The sequence below is a fragment of the Lissotriton helveticus genome, chromosome 7, assembly GCF_964261635.1.
Source record: "Lissotriton helveticus chromosome 7, aLisHel1.1, whole genome shotgun sequence".
NCBI classification, from domain to species: domain Eukaryota; kingdom Metazoa; phylum Chordata; class Amphibia; order Caudata; family Salamandridae; genus Lissotriton; species Lissotriton helveticus.
In genome coordinates this window covers 173,776,482-173,796,749 of record NC_136068.1, presented here as the reverse complement: position 1 = coordinate 173,796,749, position 20,268 = coordinate 173,776,482, and the positions used below count along the sequence as shown (strand labels likewise).

General features: G+C 43.4%; 1 protein-coding gene across 3 annotated transcripts in view; it reads left to right on the top strand.

Annotated features, from left to right (window-relative positions):
- EYA2 (EYA transcriptional coactivator and phosphatase 2) overlaps positions 1-20,268 on the top strand; it is a 309,526-nt gene that overhangs the window by 276,881 nt on the left and 12,377 nt on the right. For all 3 annotated transcript variants that reach the window (XM_078651875.1, XM_078651877.1, XM_078651876.1), the window contains exons 11-13: positions 9,455-9,513; positions 16,494-16,654; positions 19,771-19,885. In XM_078651875.1, the coding sequence (XP_078508001.1) occupies positions 9,455-9,513; positions 16,494-16,654; positions 19,771-19,885 (335 nt within the window). The remainder of the gene's footprint in view (positions 1-9,454; positions 9,514-16,493; positions 16,655-19,770; positions 19,886-20,268) is intronic.

The following is a 20,268-nucleotide window of genomic DNA, read 5'->3' as shown; positions in this document are numbered from 1 at the left end:
TTCTGTCTTTTACTAAGGGCAGGTACAGGTTCATGCTTGTAATGGGTACACTGCAAATATTGCCATAGGGTGCGCTGGCCAGGTCTGTGCCCAGCGAACCAAGCTAAAGGCATGCTGCAGCACAGACCAGCGCAATGTACTCTATCTATATTATGGGCCCAGGAAAGGAAACCATGTCCTTAATAACCTGGAAGGATCTGGTCACTCGGCATTAAGCAAAAATCTGTAAGAGATGGAGTATTTACCTATAATCTCTTGAATAGATTATCCAGAATTGGTCTACAAGGCCAAAGTGATGCCTGATTTTTAGGATTACCAGATAATAAAATGTAATCCCATATAGATTAATTGTATGTAAATCAATCTCAAGGATATCCTTTAAACCTGGAATGGTGCTCCCCGAGAAGATCAGTGTAGGCCATCTAAAGATCAGTGTAGGCCATCTTTGAGAGTACCTCGATTCAAGAAGCTCCACGCTGGTCCCTCTCACTCCAATACATTGCCACATTGTGACATTTTGATGTGATGGTGAAGCCTCTGATCACATAGCAACAGCACAGAAGATGATAGTAAAGACTTTTTTACTGCTGCAGAAACATATGCCAGGGAGGACATATCTGACTTTGCAGGAAGGTGACCGATGGCCCAGAGGTCTCCTGAGGCACTGCTAGAGTCCAGCATTGTGTAGTCATCTATATGTTACAATATGGACACAAGTATGTTGTATGGGTATCTCTGTGAAAACTTGCTATCAAACTTAATGATGCCTACAAAATATTTTTCTTTTAAGAACAATCCCATGCATCACTTTTATAGGTCTGTGCTAGCAATGTATATTTCTTTTCCCACACAAGCACACCCTGAAGTCATTTCCATCAATCCAGTGAGGGCATAATAAAATCAGCCAGACACTTTGAGATGCAGCTTTGGGACTTTTTGGTGTTGTGTTGATTACTTATTCTGCCCCTGGCGATTTTGTAGGTAAACTATTTGTGCCGGGCGTGTGCACAAGCCAAATAAGTTATGAAAAAATCAAGACTGCAGGTGTAAACAGTGGTTAGAAGAAGTGTTGGAGGAGAAGTGCGCCTAGCTTGAAAGTCTTCAGCTCTTTCAAAGTTCAGTTCTGTATGACCATAACAAAAAAAACTATTTTGGCTAGTACGCTAAGCAGACATTACAATGAGCGTACAGAAGTAACATATTGATACAGTGCCACAGCCCAGTTTACGTAGAACGCTCCAACACAACCATAGGGTCTGTGGCGAAAGCTCACCAGGCAATATTTGGGCTGTGTGACTAAGGTTCAGAAAAACATTATTTATGTCTTGGTGTATATATTTCACACACTATCAAGACTGGGTGTTTTTGGACTCTTTTAGGCGTGCTATTTCATTGTTGTTTTCGCAAAACCCTCCCCCTCTTTCCATACAATCATGAACCGTTCATTTTTACTGCATATTCTATTTCTCTAGTGGAGCGGGCACTGATCTGAGCTAGAGCGACAAGAACTATACCTTAGGGGCTGTTAGTTTGTATGAGCTCCGCGAGTACCATTGTTCCTTGGCCAGCCAATCAGATTACTCCCTTTGTAGGCTATATTTAATTTTACAAGCCAGTGAGGGGAGCATTCTTTCTCTGGCCAGTTGCCAACGTCCATACTGTAGTCAAATAGGGAGTTCTACCAGAGCATGAGTGACCTCTCACCTGATTGGATGAAAATAAACACCCCCATTCTTAAGCTGTACCTTTTCTCAAGCACCGCCGATTCACAGACAGTGATCTGGGCTCCTCCCTCTTCATTTGCTAAAGGGAAAACCAATCAGGTAAAAGAAAAAATAGAAAAACTTAAATAAACGTAGCAAAAGCAAGAAGGGGAGTTCGATCAGCCAACTGTGAACAGGCGGTGCTGAAGATGAGTGAAGGGTGAGTGAGCGCCACAGGAGAAGGGGGAGGTGATTATCACCCAAACGTTTGGGTGAGAGGTGGCTCGTGGTCCTGCTATGCTCCCTAGTTTGGGAAAAGTGTGCTAATAGCTTAATTTCCCTTACCTTCAGGGTATTAATATAGCTTATAGCCCGCTGTAGAGGGCTATACCGGCTATCAAAGGCCCTCCAGCTTTAACAAGGTAGAGGGACTTTAATAGCGGTATAGCCCATCTACGAAGGGCTATAAGGCTATTAGAACATTCTGTCACTAGAGGACAGAATGTTCTAACAAAAAAACAAAGCCTATTGGGAACGTGAGGGGATTGGAATCCCCTCAGACTGGAGCTCCAGGCTTATACCAGCCATTATAAGCTCAGAGCACTCCATTGTTTTCGATGGAGCTCCCAACATTCCAATGTTCTAATAGCTGTTAATTACCTATTCACCCATTTATTATGCTTGTTGGCCTGCAGCTGAGGTCCATAACTAAAGGAGGAGAAATTAACAGCCATCATTGCCCACAGCGGGTGGACAATAGGACTTAAATATCTCTAATACCCCAAATCAATTTCATTCTTTACACTCTCTTACAAAACAATTACTGAACAGACTCTTAAAATAATACAGCTTTGGACCGCCCTGATGATTACAAGTAGCACCGAAAGAAAAAAACAGAGTTGTCCAGCTAACACTAAAGGCTTTCTTGCGTTTACCAGATGGTAGTTAAGACATTTTCCGGATTGAAAGTTTAAATGCGCTAGACTCGAATGGCATAAATTAAAATTAAAATTACATCTGAAAAATATAACAATTGTGATTGGAAATACGTGCACCTGGCTCATTGGGGTGCTGATTTACTGTTAGAATGGAACAACAGCGACACGCAGTACATCACTGCAGTGCACGTGGGCGAAGCCCCCCCCAAAAAAGAGCGAATTTCTGATGTTAAAGGATGGAATACATTAAAGAAACAGCCCAGACAGCTGCCCCACAGACGCGCCGCCATGCCAAGTACCTGCGCACTGAAGGGGGGAAGCTGTGCAGACAAATGTGTGGGCTGATGTTGCTGAAACTCTGGAAATCGGATTTCCAGCAGCAGCAGAAGACGTGGGCCAATAAAAAGGGAAAAAAAGCGTGAGAATGTTGAGCAAGTGTACTGTGCATTAACAGCAAGCGGGAAAAGCAACATACTGCCGCCATAATACTGGCGTGGCCACAGGATCCGTTCACGGTGGCCTGGGATCACCTGGCCCGAATCCAGTTCTGCAAGGGACCCTCATTTGTTTATTATTAATACCACCAAGAAAGCCTACATATTAATACTGTGCCTGAATAATACAGCAGGGTAGCTCAGTGAGGGGGTGTATGTGTGTGCACGGGTGTGTATCATATATATATATAATATATATATATATTTTTTTTTTTTCTTTTTTTACTGTGAACTCGCTGGTAACATCTCTTTAAATTGTCTTTTTTATATTTAACCACTGTACAGCATATTATTTACTGGAAGATTTTGCATGTAGGCGTGAACATTAGGGCCCCAATCACTGACATCACTTTTAATTTTTAGTTTTTCAAAAATGTCCACAACTGCAGGCTTTCATGTAAATACAACTTGAGAAAAATGCTTTCTTCACGCCTTGGGCAGTCTTTGGGCTTAGGTGTTTGTCTGTAGTCACCCATTAGAACACTTTTTCATGCCCAGTGGACACCTGCTGTGTTGTTAGAGTTTTTAGGTCTGGATTTCTGTCTGCACAGCTATACATTTTGTCAGCAAAGATATCAAACAGACCTAGTCTTACAATATACACCAAGTGGGCTTTTGGATTCACCCCTTTCAAGCACTCACCTTCTTTGTCCTGAGACCCTTTCAGCCATTGGCTTGAAGCTTTGCTACTCATGCCTTGGGTCCTCCCACTAGAGTAGCATCTCTCAGATAATGCTATTGTATGTTGATATTACCCTCCCACCTCCACTGGAATGCTTGCATTTAAGTACTTTAAAGCTGTCTTGCCAATTCTACTAGCTCCTTCATGTGTATCTCATTTCAAAGTGTTAACACTGCATGTTTCAGCATATTAAGTCCAGACCTATTGGTTTGCCAATGCTTGTTTCAGATGTATATGCAGGTAGTTCTATGATATCACTTTGTAGTGATTAGTGTCGCTAGGAGCGACCAAGTTCAGCCTGGGCCTGAATATGGCTTTGGCGGACAGATTACTCCATCACAAATGTGACAGATATCCCATCCGCCCCATTACCAATTCCATTATGTTCCATTGAATATAATATAAGTCGTAATACGCCGGATGGATTATCCATCACGTTTGTGATGGAGTAACCCATCCGCCAAACTCCTAATCAGGGCCTCTCTGTTCAGGAATGGTGGAAACGATTACTGTGCCTGACAGTTTACAAGATATGCTGTTTATCCTGTTCCTTAAACCTATTGTCCTGTGGAGAACAGGGAGGGATTACCCTGGTGGCAGAGCCTTAGCAGAACAGATGGCAGCCGCAGCACAATAATAGCCCGCCTATGCGCATTATACCAATCAGGTCATAAGGCAGAATGCTGCCTCATCAGAGCCAAACAATGTGTTGATGGGATCAGTGCCAGGGGGAGAGGCTGGTCAGACACTTTTGAACTTTGGTTGGTTTTGAGAGAATAAAAAGTAAATTTGGCGCTTATAAACTGAGGTCAAGATTTACTAAAAAATGTGGTGCACACAACTTGCAAAGCAGCGCAAACAGCAGCAGTGGTTAACTTTTGTGTTCAAAAGTATTTTTTGTGCAGAAAGATAATACAAGACCAGCTCTAAATGGCTCTGCATCACATAGCGCCAAACAATAGAATACTGATGCTAAGTGGGCAGAAAGGGGCAGAAACAGCACATCATTAGCAGAATGTGCATGTTTTATGGCAAAGAGTTTATTAAAAAGTGGTCAATATGTGCCATATAGGCACAATAACTTTGATGATATGATAAAAGGAGAAAAAATATCTAATTTTGAAAAGATGCATCCCTGTTAAAACAAACCAGCTGTTTTGGCTTCCAGCCTTTTGGCTTTGTCAGTTCCTTTTTTGTCATGTTTTTTCAACTCTTTTCTGTTGCCCTCCTCAAACTAAAAAGTAATTAAAAGCTAAAAATATTATTGGTATCGAAAATCACACAATGCTGTATCAGTCCCCTGGGACCGAAGGGAGCTACTTTGTGTGTGGATGTACTCCTTGTAAAAGAGAAGAGTGCCATGGCTTGTAAATAGGCCAGCCAAGTAGGCTGACATAGTGCCCAGCGCCGCATGTTGTAGTGGGTTGAAGAAAAACTTAAATGACACAATGACAGGTCAGTGGATGAAAAGGGCTGGCTGAAAGCGCCTATACGTAAGCATATTAGTCATATAATTTTATTATACCAAAAGGTGTTAACTTCTGCCAGACCCAAAAAACAAAATCACATACAAAAAAACTCTACTTCAGACTGTAATTTTAATGTGAGTGTTTGCTTTTGGTCTCTGAAGAGCAAAAAAATGCACATTCCTCAAGATGAATTTGCATACTGGCATTGGGAAACCAGGAGGTCTGGCCTTTGAATTTGGTGCAATGGTTGATTTTATTTTTATTGCAAAGTTATGACAAAAAAACTAAAAAGGCATGGCAACCATATGCTTTGCAATTAAAAATATTAATTTTCAAAAGTAAGAAAAGTTATTCCATATGCTTTTAGTAGGACAGTACCAGTGCTTCCTAGCAAGTAGATGTACTTGGAACAGGAACGAAAACCCTTTTATAGTTTTAATGCACATCAAAGAAAAAATATGGGTCTTATTTGCACAAAAGAGGTAGAATTAGCATTGAATCACTGTAACTTGAAGACATAGCTGTAAAAAAAGATTGACTAAAAATGTTTAGAAAGGATAAATGGAAAGGAAAAGCATTTGGTATAGGACCACAAGCCCAAGTGCTGAAGTGCTCTTCCTTTTAGGTGAATGTGATCTGGAAAGTGCTTTCACTCATAGCTCAGAGGAATCAGTAACTGTAAGTGGCAGCTTGTAAGTAACGGGGGCGGGGAGGGGTTTACAAAAAAAAAAGAGACAACTGCCCGTCGCCGGTAACCAGCCGCAGCCTCTTCTTCATCCTTGCTGTTCTGCTGGTTCTCAGGCTCCTCTAAGCCAATCATGACACTGCTGCCACCATGACAGCAGCCTTGTGATTGGTCTGAGCACCGTGGTTCAGCGCTCAGACGGGGACTGACAGCCTGTGCATGTTCTCCATCCATGCTGTGCTTTACAGCCCGGTGGAGAACATGCAAAGTTCGCAAGACTATTTGGCCGGCCTAAGACCGCCGGCCAAATGGTCATGCGCACTTAAGGTGCAGCAATCACCCCTCCTCCGATGACGTCCCAGGAACTCAGCCCTGCCCCGTCCGAACCTGGCTGGAAGACACTAAAAATAAAATGCTAATAACTTCTGTTATTTACATTTACGTTTTGCACTGCTCTGAGAACAGTGGGGCAATGCCCCTCCGCCTTAGCCTGATGTATGCAGTGGGACGACTCATTGATCCTTCTTATATTCTTTGGTGGGCAGAGGCAAAATGTGAATAAATACAAGTATTTGTAAATCACGAACAATTACCCCTAAGGGTGTCAAGGCGCTGGGGACCGTCGGAGAGATTAAGCAAGCTATTGCCCAGAGTCACATGGTGCTGGGCTAACCTACCGCGGGCGATCGAACCGTGAGCCCCGGTGTTTCGGAGTCAGCTGCCCTGGCTGCTGCGCCACACCTCTTCCAATGAATGACATTAGAACAAACCAGTGGATATGAAGAGGGCTATCCCAAAGCGCTTATGTATGAATGTATTGTTTTTATTTAGGATTTTTTTTATAACATATGGTTGGCAAAGCAGGTAAAGCTGTCACTAAGCCAGACGTAAACAAAATAGCCCTACCCTCAAGAAGTAAAACACGGCTTCCATCCTTGCTCTGCAGAGGATAACATCTGAGTAAACTGATCGGATTGGGGGTTGGTGTGGCTGGGCGTGGGCTGGTTGGTGGTCGTGTGTGGGGTTAGGGGCCGCCGTGAGGTAGTGTCTCACCCCGCGTCACGCCATTTTATCAAATCAGAAACGGGATAGCTTCTGTTGTCACACTTCAGGGCCGCGAACAATGCTTTCGCAGACGAGGAGCGCAGGCCTCCCCCGCGCCATGCCATTCTCCTGACACAACTCCAAGCACAATGCAAGCCAAACGGAGTGGGCTGTAACAATATTATCCCTCCGTGGCTTTTTATGGCTTTCCTGTGGCTATGGCGAGTGTTTTCTTAATCGCCGCCGAGAGGTGAGAGCAGTCTGGTGCTGATTTGGGGCCTGTAGGCCCGGGTTTGCGAGGAAGATGTTTATTTGCGGATGTAATGAGGAAGGAACTGCGGGGATACAGACTGGATTTCATTTAGTGCCTAATAGCTCCTGGGAGCAGCGCATCTCTTAGACGAGCGGCCGGGCTGCAGTGGCTTTCTGTTTTCTACAGCACGCCTGCGGCTCAGCACAGAGCCCCAAGTCTTCCAGGCGGCTTAAAGAGCAAAGACGGGAGAGGCCGTCATTTGAAGGTTCCTTGTGGAGTTACTGCTAAGTGAGGTGGATAACAAAGGTTGGCAGAGCTCAGTGCATCGATCGACCTTGAATAACACAATAGAAAAGTGTTCCTGAAGGAATCATTCAAATCTTGCTTTACAATTATCAATTTGTCACAGCAGTGAACATAAATTATGTAATGTTCAAGAGAAATCATATTCTTCTTAATTTGTATGGATATGTGTATACATCATATGTCCATCCACCTATGGCAACCTAAAAATGTACTGCTTCCACAGTTTCTCAAATTGTGCAGTACCTTATGACACGTTTGTACAGAATATGGTTAGTATTTACATATCTACCATATATGCATTATTTTTGCAAATATATATACACAATTACAATTCAATAATTGGTGATACTGTTTACAAAGAAGTGTCGTATTGTCGACGTTTCGGTCTCTTATAGTACAATTCATCTAGACCATCATCAGGACACGTGTTGCACCATGGACCTATCACAAAATAATGTACATAGAGTCAAAACTCTGTATATAGACACTCTTGATAACATAGTCTGAATCGTCTGCCCACACCAAACCAAGTTGTGGAATCTAGTGAATATAAATCGATCGACCTTGAAAGCATGAAGTAGAAATGAGGTCCCTTCGAATTTCAGCAGGCTCGTAGTAAAACTGAACTTTATATTTTCACGGTAACTGGATGGGAAGTAACACATCAGAGATGCAGTAACCAGAGGCTGCACTACTTTGAATGCTGTCCGAAATGTAGGCTCACTCAATTACATTAGTGGTTAATTTGTAAAAATAAAAAAATGCCGAGGCTCTCGTCAGGAGGCAGCTTGCACCAGCCCATTTCTCCTATTAGTGCCGACTAAAACAGAGCCAACTACTAACCAGGAAGCGGCGAGAGGATGTAGCGTAATGGACAGAGCTGCTGACTTCAGTGCTGGGGAACCGGGTTAGAGTCTCAGCGTCGGCTCACCATCCTGTGATTCAGAGCAAATCACTCCCCATGCCTACCAGAAATTAGTGTGTTCTAAACTGATGCTCATGAATCTACAGCACCGGAAGCCATACACTCAAAATAAGCACTGGCCTACACTCACTTGGACTGGGAAATAGCAATCCACAGAATAATAATTTTGATTACTCGTTCCACTATAAATCTGGAAGGACTTGAAGTGTAATATTCCGTGTTTTTAAGCGCAAGATGCAGGTTATAAAGCTGGTATACCCAGCAACGGAAGAGTTATAATACTTTTAGAATGGTCCATCGACTAAGGGTACAATGTTCTAAACCTAATAGGGAGAAATAGAAAGACAAACATTGGAATGTTGGTGCAGAAGGTTAATATTAGGAATTATTGATCCTCTGACACAATATGGCCTTCAGTGGAGCTCTCCACATGCGCATGTCCTAATATAGAACAGGGGGACTGGATAAATGTTCATATGTATTTTACATTATAAACTCTGAGTAAACATAACAGGAGCGTGAACTATATAATGCAAACAGAAGTGTACATCAATAGCAATTTGTCAAAAAAGCATAGTTATCCCATTATGTGAGATTTATAGAACAATCCCGTTAGACACTTGCACCGATCATCGATTACACCGAGCAATTGTTATCCTTATTACGCATTTTTTGATTTGTGATTATTGTTCATACATTTCTGTCATGCATGTATACAATACCTTGGCCATCCCTGCTTCAGGTAAATCTGTTCATTTTCTTGCCAAAGCAGTTGCTCCACTTCTAAGTAAGATCATGAGTAAATTTGCCAGAATGCGCTTGGGAACATTGGCAGTGCACGGGGATCCCGCTTGGGTTTCTCCGGCAGTATCTGCCTCCGAGCGCTCCTTGGCATCTGAGACCCTGTTCTACAGCTTCGAACTAAACTCCTTATTGTTCTTCTTGCGTTTTTCAGGAGTGCGACCAGATACACATAGATGATGTGTCTTCTGACGACAATGGGCAAGATTTGAGGTGAGGAATTTTCCGGAAACCTAATCTTCAATCCAATTATTTCACGTACTCACAGAGACAGCTGGAGGCTAATTCATGGTGTGAATAACATTATTGGTCATGCTGGTTCCTCCTACACATGTTATACGATTTATGAACACGCAAGGGTATTAATTCACTTTGCCTTTCAGCTGTGGAAGCATTTCAGCTGCCCTATATATTTTAAAGTGGAATATAAAGAGCATGAAACAACCTCCCTAAAACCGTGGTTATCCCTCACACGTCATAGAATAAAAGAGATATTCGGTTACTTTCCATAGGTTTTGGTTTAATCTAGGACAGTCTCTCACTCATTGTCAGAGAGCATTGGTATCTTGATAGCAGCGTCATTGGTGTCTCTTTGTGATTTGTATGTTTTTCTGTCTGTGTTTTTCCTAGATTTTAAGTACCTTGTTTGGTTTTTCTCAAGAGAGTTGGCTTCTGAAATCCATCGGTCAAGAACATAGATTAACTAATGGTTGTATATTTGAGCAATTTTCAAGTTAAGAGTCAGCTTCTTGCCTTAATATACTGATTGAGGGACAGTCCTTGCTTCTATCCCATTGCCTAGAAATTGATCCTTGCACTCTCTCCCCAATCTGCTCTTACTGCTTAGAAACAAGAGCAGTTTGAGTGATGAAACTGCAGTGCCTGGTGAACGAGGTAGGCTTAGCAGTCCCTGAGTCAGAGACTTATTACCTAGTGGCACAGCTGCAATGGCTTACACAGTGGCTAGCAGGCAGAGCAGCCCTGGGACACAAGATGGATCAACTAGTCCCTGAGCTTCCACAGCTATTCCCAGTGAGCCTGAAGGTTGGCCGGTCCCCGGCTGGGGACATCACCAAATTCAGGGTGCTGCAGACCTGCTGGAACAGGTGCTTACAGAAAACAAGTACACGAGTCCTGTACTCACCAGATATGTCCCTAGGTGTACTGCACATATTACTACATGGTGGGAATGGAAGGGTCTGGACGAGGGGATGGCGGCAGGCGCAACACAAGTGTGAGATTTATTTTGTGCCTGGGAACTTCTCCCCTTTGAGGAGTTGCGCTCGGAATTCGACCTACCCCAAGTGCATTTTTGCTACACAGGGCGGTGACGGCAGCAATCAGAAAGCATTGGTGGGCGGGCTCCTCAGAAACATCTCATCAGAAGAGTTGCTCATACACAGTCACATCTTCAGGCACCTTTAAGGCGGTTTCTTGTTTATATAGGACAATGAGAGAAGACATGCTACAACCGCTGGACATATTACGGACACAATGGGAGGATGACCTGGGAAATCCGATACCTGAGGGCGACTGGGTGACTGTATTAGACCAGGTGCCCAAGATATTGTGGAACACCTGCTTCAAATTGATTAACTATTATGTCTTCTACAGGGCGTACCTCACCCGGGGAGGGTGAATAAGTATTTTAATACAGCCGGGGCAACTTGCCTGAGATAAGGGAGGATTGGGGCCGAATTCCTACATATGTTCTGGGACTGCCCGTTGATAGAGGCCTTCCGGGAAGAGATCACAGTCACAGACATTACCCAAAAAGAGGTCCCTAAATCCCTGGGACACTGGCTGCTGAGCTGGTTCACACACACGGCTAAGACTAAAGTGACTACCAGGTTTCAGGACTTAGCCTGTATACTCACTAAGAGGAAAAGTACAAGAAATTGAAAAGCTACCAGCGGACCCCGAGCAATGGTATGGCATAAGGAGCTTGAGAGCTGAGTGAGAGGTCCTGTTCTGGGAGGCCCAGAGAGGGTGGGGCTTACTGGCAGTGGCTGTGGCCTGGTAGGCACTAGTGGAATGTTTGAGAAATCTGGATTCCCCATCCATGGCGGTGTCCCTGGCATCCAGGGAGCACCGACCCCCTGATTTGAGCAACTACTACAAGTGCCCCCCTCTACTTGCCAAGGGCCCTGTATGGCTACCCCCCTGCATGCTGTGCCGCCGGTCCCTTCCAGTATCTTACTACATAGGCCAGTTGTCACTGTGAAGCGTGAATTTGTCCTGCTGATGAGAGAGCGCGACTAGGGGAGGGAGAGAGGAGGAAGTGGGGAGTTGAGGAAATTGAGGGGGGAACTGCGAGAGATTTAACTGATTTGTACTGACCATTTGCATCAAGACAGTGATATATGGTGTGATGTATCAGGTGGTGTATAACTCAATAAAATTTGTTTTAAAAAAAAAAGAGCAGTTTGAGCGATTATCCTGTTGCTGTTTAATCTTGCACAGTCCGAATCCTCCATTTTCGTGTTGTTAGTGTAGTCAGCTATTCACATCTGTCAAACAGTGGCAGAACTAGCTACTGAAATCAAACCTGGCCAATATGGTTCATCTGTTTGTCATCACTATTGCTCGCTCCAAAGGTAAAAAATAAAAACACAACATAGCGTGTATTTTTAAAGCATGCTAAAACTAAAAACAATGTAGATACTATGTAAATCTGAATTAAAATTCCATCCAAAAGGATCGTGCAGTCTAAAATTATATGGCGCTAGCCCCCCCTCCCTTAAACTCTGGTTGTCCTCTACAGTTTTACACACTTTGTGTAGATACAGTTTTTCGCACTACAGGCGATGTTGCTTCAAGGTGTTCCATTCCATCCCTTAGATTGGGGATTCCATCTCAAAATAGCCACCCAAAGGTCAGATTTCTCACAAAAACGTTTTTAGGTCGAGCCTGGGCAGCGAATGTGCTGATCTGCGGGCCATGCTATATTGGAGTAAGTACTTGAAGCCCCGCCCACTCTCCACCCATATTTGTCATTGGCGTGTGTCATAGTCCTTCGTAAATGCTGGCTTCTGATTGGTTATTAGGCTTGTTAGTCCCTCCTTAGTACCGCCTTGTCTTCATTTGTAGCCTCCCATGAGGACTGGCCCTTTTACTTCGGTTGTTACACAGTACATCTTCTTGAGTCTGTGAGCACTATTATCTTTAATTCGCTTCTCTTACTACAGGAGGGTCTTTCGTGCCCAGTTCTGACCACTTGCTTGTTTATTTAACTCGTAGCAAACGGGGAGCTCCTCTGGGGCCATGGGAGGCAGAAGGGGGCAACTCAGTGATGCCTTCAATCATTTGGAATGCAATAGGTCTCGCATTTGCGAGAGTTTAAGCCCTTGGCATTGTAAATGACAATGCCTTTCATTTATGTTTTAAAAACCAAAACCTAAAAAAGGCATTGTCATTTGCAATGTCAGTAGCTCAAACTCTCATAAATGCGAGACCTATTGCATGCAGATGCGTGTTCTGAGTTAGAGGCCATTTCTCCATATAGCATCTACTCGGTTAACACAATCTCCTGACAAGATTGACTCTGAAAATAACAAGCAAACATTTAAAATCACTTAACAAAACCATAATGTTCACAAAGCAAGCCCTGGCTGACAAAGAGAGAGGGTCTTTATTCATTTAAAAACATATTGGATTTGTGTTCCAAGGACAATCATATTTAACTTGATGCCTTCAAAAGTGAAATAATATGCTTGGCAGCATGCAGTCATTGCATTGTAACCTTGGCTAGCCATCCCACTGCCCTCACAGTCACCTTCGAGCTGTGCCAGCACTCAGAGAGAAGTCTGTCTGAAGTACTTTTCTGCTCTATAATCCTTGGCAGGTCCCCGACTCTATATCATCCCAAATACCAGCGGTGTGCCAAAAGATCTTAAAGTTTTGTATCAGCCCTGGCTCCCTCTGGTGTGAGCTTTGTCTACATGTAATAATATCATTATCTTCTGTACTTTGATTGAAACCACTAGGTTGACAATTGTGCATGCCTGGTTCTTCACAGTTCTCAATCCCTGCCCTTCTTGGTTAAAATAACTTAATACTCTGATCCCAACTCTTCAACCTCACATAAACATTCTGTAAAACATTAAACTTTTATTGGTTTCAATATGTCCTATGCATCAAGCGAAAGGCTTTCTATTGTTGAAATCCTAGCTTCTCTTTCTATTTCTCCTTTCAACTCACAAGATAGGATGTTGTACCACATGGCGCAAATGAATCAATGTTTTGTCTTGAAGTTAATTTTCATTAGAAAGGGATTATCTTGCCAATTTTTTTTAAAACAGTAAAATGGCGAAATGTAGCACATAATGTGTGTATGCACTCCAGATATCATATGCATTTGCTTCACAGCAGAAATTGTTTTCTGGATGCAAATAATGGTACGTACGCTAGCTATGCCTTTGTATACATAGGTATGAAAACAAAGACACCACAAAGGAGTTCTGAAGTACCCATTATCAAGCATATAACAAAAACCTACCATTTATGTAAAACTTTGTTCTTTTAATTAATCAGATCTCACCGATAAAACACTGTCCCATAGGCCACTAACTGAATGCCCAATTTACATGTTGGGAGAGAGGGAACTCTGACACAACAGAGTTCCCTCCCTGCCAACATTATGCTCCATCCACCTGATTTAGAAGCTGGCGAAGCCTATACAGTCTCGGCCGTGGTCAAACCCCTTTAACAGCCTGATGTAGTAAGGGCCTATGGCGATTAGGCCACATGTCCACTCACCTAATATAGATGGGCAGAAATTCAACAGTTTTTCAGTGCCTGTCACTGCCAGGGAAAACCTGGTGGTAAAGAGCACTGAAAGGTGTTCAATGGCCCCTCTCCTTGGGAAGAAACTCCCATAGCGAGGAGGGCATTGCTTTTTTTATTTTAAAAAAGAAAATCCCGCTTTGGGATTTTCTTTTTGAAAATAAAAAAACTTTGTGAGTTTGCAGTACGGCTCCATCATGCTAATGGGAGCTGTATGGCAAACTTACAGTTCATTGACTGGGCAAGCAGGCATTTCTACATTTGGACGGCAGCACATCCGCCAGCGAGATGGAGTAATGTACTCTTCATCCTGACAGAGAACCAAATAATAAATTAGGCCCTGTGTCACAAACATTCCTGCAGTATTATTAGATATCCACCAGGAAAGCGAAAGTCTCATGCAGAAATGGGCAAGTTTCTGAATGTTTGGGGGTCATTTAAAAGCAGGTATTTCTGTAGCTTTGTGGTCTACACCACTTGTACCAGCCTTTCGGAGGCCCTTTGCTGTTGGCCATCCTCACCTTATCCCAAGAGGTCAGCACTCCTTTATTTATTTATTTATTTATTTTTTATTGCATTTGTTACGCGCGACAGCTACCCACAAAGGGTTTCCCATTGCTCCTCAGCAATGCATTGATTGCTTCTAAGCGTGGCACCAGAATACGATGGGAAAGAAGTGACTAAAGCAATAGGTAAATCCTCATGGATTACTACCTAAAGTTAAAAGTTCTGTTCGCATCTCAAGGGTGATCTTGTAGAGCAATAACCATTGCAAATCCACAAACCTATTCAGATCCAGCTACAGAATAAATTAGCAGTACAAAAGGGGGTGGTGATGCCAGAAACCGGTCCTCGGAAGCTTGTTTCCGGTCCAGGGAAGGCATGGCTTGGCAGTTCGGGCTGGACTGTTCCCATGAGGCACAGGGTCAGACTGATTTGCATATAGCCATGTCTGAACTGGGGTGGCAGAGTGGGCTAAAGAACGGCGATGGGTCAAACCCAGATCTTTTGACTGGGTGTGAGTGTTTGATTGGTTCAGATGCTCCGTCCATCACCACCCCCTTTTGTACCGCTTTTGGCCGCTATGAGTGTGGCAGGGTATGCTCAGACGTGAGTCCCTTGCTCCCTTTGCCACTGGATTCAAGCAAGCTGGGCTGAAGACGGCTGTAATGCCAGAAACCGGTCCTCGGAAGCTTGTTTCCGGTCCAGGGAAGGCATGGCTTGGCAGTTCGGGCTGGACTGTTCCCATGAGGCACAGGGTCAGACTGATTTGCATATAGCCATGTCTGAACTGGGGTGGCAGAGTGGCCTAAAGAACGGTGATGGATCAATCCCAGATCTTTTGACTGGGTTTGAGTGTTTGATTGGTTCAGATGCTCCGTCCATCACCACCTCCTTTTGTACCACAGAATAAATTAGGCATACATTTTTCAATTCACACCAACTCATTGAACATTCCAGATGATCATAGGATGCAGCGGGAGCATCATCATTTGAGTTTCAACCTCTCATTGCTGGAACTCACATAAAACAAATTTCGATAGTACCTGGAATCTAAACCTGATGCTTTTTATTAATGCAGAGAGATCCTCCCATTGTCGTGTTACAGGTTGAATTACACGTAAAGTTTTGCTGAGTGATTTACAAAGCTTTTTTTCTGATTCAGTTTGTACTAAATACATCTTGCTCAAGAATACCACATCTGTCATCAGTATTTCCAGCATTCATTATTGTTGTTGAATTTAATGATGAATGTCTCCTCTTGAACATTGCTAAAAGACACTCATCATGTGGTCGTTCATTCAAATCGCATTACTTAAATACGCCTTGACTTGTAATCTCACCTTTCCTCTATAAAAAAATCCTGAAATTATATGTTCTCTGCTTTCCACCATGTGTATCACTTCAATGCATCTTTTACAAGAACATCCATGAATGAACAGAGTTGAGAGTGTCTGTTTTAATGGCGTTCCACAGGATAATTCTGAAAAATTGAAATGAGAAGGAACATTTATGAAATCCAAAATTGCAAATATGGGGGGTGTCACTGTGGCTCTCAGTGAGAGCAAGAGATTTTTGATGCACATATTTATAGAAGAATAGATGCAATTTTAGGAAAAAGACATTTATAACAAATGTAATTTGGATCTTTGTGGGCCTGTCTCAAAAACCTGGAAAAAGTGTTGGAGAGCACTCTTTTTTACTCCAAACTGTAAAAGGAAATCATTGCTTAATGGCTAATATATATTATTCACTTGGGTGCCATCTTTTTTATGTTTCACAGTTTGTTCTCAAAGGCAGTTGACTCTGACTGTTATGTCTTAATTTCCGCATAATTGTTTCCACAACCTCCCATGACCTCCGCCATGCTGGTTGCACTCAGACTTTGCCTTCTTCCTCTCCCACAGCACATATAACTTCTCAGCAGATGGCTTCCACAGTTCAGCTGCTGGTGCAAATCTCTGCCTGGGCTCTGGAGTGCACGGGGGAGTTGACTGGATGAGGAAATTAGCATTCCGCTACCGAAGAGTGAAGGAGATGTACAACACCTACAAAAACAATGTCGGAGGTGAGTAGTCAGCCATGAAAGTGGCTCCTTTCATCTCCCTGCAAGTATTGTTTTCGCCCTATAAATATCCAACAGGGAATCTGTAGACCAATGCAGCGCATTGAAAAAAAAACTGGGTTTGTGGTGGAAGTCCTTTAGGAAACTGAAGGCTTTATTTCTCCCACAAGAGGATCGCAAAATGGAGATTACACGGATTTTAACCAATGTGCTTTAAATTGATCAGTGTGACCACTGTTTAGAAAAACTATAGTCCGGGCCACTGGGATTATGCAGCAAGGGAGGACCAAATGATGAGGTAAGGTTGACTGTTATGCGTCAAAAAAGAGCCAATTATACGGCACATTTTGTTATAGTGTTACTTCATTATTTATTTATTTTTACTCATTTTACCACTATATGCAGGGGTGGCGCTAGGCTCATGGCGGCCCTGGGCAGGGAGCTTAGGTTGGGGCCCCCGGAAGAGCAGGTCCGGGCGGGGCGGACGGCGGAGGCCAGTGAAGAGGGGGGGGGGTCAGGGTGTTTGGAGGTGGAACAGAGCCAGAGGCCGCCAAATCCCTGCCAGGGGCCGCCACGCTAATATGTATCCATCCTCAGAGGATTATTATATTAAGGATGTATATTGGTGTGGTGGCCCCTGGGGTTTGGCAACCCTCTGTAGGTGCACAGCTTGCACATGCCTAAAGCCACCCCTGCTATAGGTGTAAAGGTTTCACCTCATTAGAATATGGTTAACATCCAAACACATCAAACAAGCAACTGAAAGGTGTCCATTTAACGTGATGGGCCTTTCACTGCGTGGCGACACGTTTTGCTGCATTTCTGGTAACGTTTTGTGGTTAAAATCTTCAGATTATGCAGCCAGTGATTAATTATGTGGCAAATGTGGCAAAACAATACTATGCGGAAAATGGTGCAGCTGCACAATCTTTATAATGCCAGGGGTCATGACTATAATGTAGAAATATGGGTAGCATAGGTCCCCAATAAAATGTGTTCCAAACGAAAGAAAATTAAATGCCATGGTCGGCCATTTTACAGTTCATTGTAAAAGAGCGTGCTGAAAAAACTACAGAGATTTTAAATGTCCATGTGTTTTTAAACTTGCCAAATATCCAAGCTAACCTGGCTATAATGAATGCAAACTGTTGTTCCATGTTGCCACTTCGAGGTGCTGTCTTGTGATGCTCAAGTATATTTAGAAACTAATTGACTTAAAAAACCATTGTGGTTGAAATACTTGCCCAAAAGATAAACTTTGACTAATAAGGCTCCCCTCATTGAACAGTAAACTGCCTCCATGTTTGCGCTCACACCATTGGCTGTCATTCTGTTCCACGTCCTTTCATTTGCTTGCCTGCCCCAACTCTGACTCAATCTGCATTTATCAACTCCATGTCTTCCCAGCGTGGTTGCGCCCCTGCCACGTAGGGCCTTATGAGTGTTTTGCATTTCTTGGCCCGGTAACTCCACCCCTTGGAGTTTTCAATAACTGGGTTACTGGTAACTTTGGGGCGGTCAGAGTTATTACATGTTGAAGCATGAGGGCTCCTTCAGTAATGTGGTATCCCTGTGAAATCTGTAATTCTGGTCCCAATTCCCTTGTTTAGTCTTTATTCCCTCCCTCCCTCTCCCACCTCCTCTGCCGCAAGTCCTCCTGCGTCCTTTACTTTCAGACTCCTGGTAAAAGATCTGTGGAGTTACAGAGGATCTCATCATTCTATTACTATCAAACATTCCAACAACCATCAGTGGCGGCTGGTACGGAACGGGGGTTGCGGGGGGGGGGGTATGATAATACTTACCTCTGCACAGCCATTGTCTCTCCTCCGCTGTCCCTCCTTCTGGCAGCGGGAAGCACACAGGCTCCCCTAAGCCAATCATGACGTTGCTTTCACCAGCATGGCAATAGCATCATGATTGTCTGAGCTCCCTGGTTCGGTGCTCAGACAGGAAGTGGGAGTCTGTGAATCTTGGGCCGGCCAAACGGTCATGCGCATTTAAATGCACATATTTCCTCCTCCTACTATGACAACCCAACCCCACCCCGCCCTAACCTGGCTCGGAAGGAAAAATGAGATGATAATAACATTGTTACTACCATTTTCTTTTTCTTTGTTTGCACTGCTGAAAAGCAGTTGGCCGATTCTCCTCCGCCTTAGCAGAGGAGCAGCCACTTTTAATCACCCTTATCTGTGTTACTGCCAAACTAAAAATGAGGTCCATTGTGCTCCTCACCCTCTGACAATCTATCTTAATGTTTCACATCCTCTTACCCGCTTCACGGCCCTGTCTCACCAGAATTACACATTGGCCAGCTCCTAATTCTCTCTTTTCAGGTAGCACCCATACCCCTGAGTGCCTTTTCCCTGGGATACTTCACCCAAATGGCACAACAACTCAGCTGTGTCAAGAAATCCTTCACTGAACACTGCACAGATTTAGGCCTTGAATTTTTTCGCTGACGCACTATAACTCACTTGACCCACATAAGCCTGAGAAAGACTTGGCACCTCACCTTCCACGGGACATATGTAGATCTGAAGAAAACAGTGCTTCATTTGAGGCAGTGGTTTCCAGTACTGAGCACCGGCAATTCATTTTCAACACCTGCACTTATGACAGTCAGCCACCTGCTGGCTAGTTTTCAGATGAAGAAAAAAACTGTTGTTTATTAGTTCAATTTACTAATAACTGCCCCTAAAGCCATTCTTATAGCTTTGGGTGCCTAGAATAGTATGAATGTCACATTTGCAGAAGTGTGATGGTTAGTACTTGTGTTGGTATCGTCATTGGTAGCATTGGCAGTGGCATTGGGTAGTGCAAGCTGCAGTGTCCTCCTGACGAGGACCCTGACACTTACATTTTTTAAATAAATTAATCACTGGGAGAAAATATGTTTCAGATTCCAAGCAAACATATATTTCCATTACAAACCAGGTCTTTTTAGCTGCAGGACCATTGAATATTGCCTCCCAAACACAACATCTTTTGGAAAGCCAAGTCTATTTGAATTTTAAAACCCTTATTGATTAATGTCATTAAACTCACACATTCAGTTACTACCTATACATGCATTTCACACTATACTTATGTGGCTTTCTCACTTCACGTTGCAGGTTTAATAGGTGCACCTAAAAGGGAAGCCTGGCTTCAGCTTCGAGCAGAGATGGAAGCCCTGACAGACCTCTGGCTCACGCATGCACTGAAGGCACTGAATTTAATACATTCCCGGTAAGTACGAATTACGGCTGAATAACACATGTGGAAGTACCTGTGCTCAGGGATAGTAGGTTCAGACTATTGAAATATATCTGCAATAAGAATTTGTTAGATTTACATTCAAGGAATAGCTAGAACTGGATAAATATGGTACTTATGCTTTACCAGACCATGAGCTCAGAGGACAACAAATATTTCTTGCATTTTTACTGCCAGATTCTCACTCATCATTTCCCAATTCCCTGTTACACTCCTATTAAAAATGTGCACCCTTCTTCTCTTCTTGCCGTTATACCCTCACTAGGTGTTTCAACATGAAGCATTATCTTGTGAATCCAAATTGCCTTGCCTCTGGTGAAGATCTGGGCAGCAGTTGTTATATTGTTTCTTTCCAC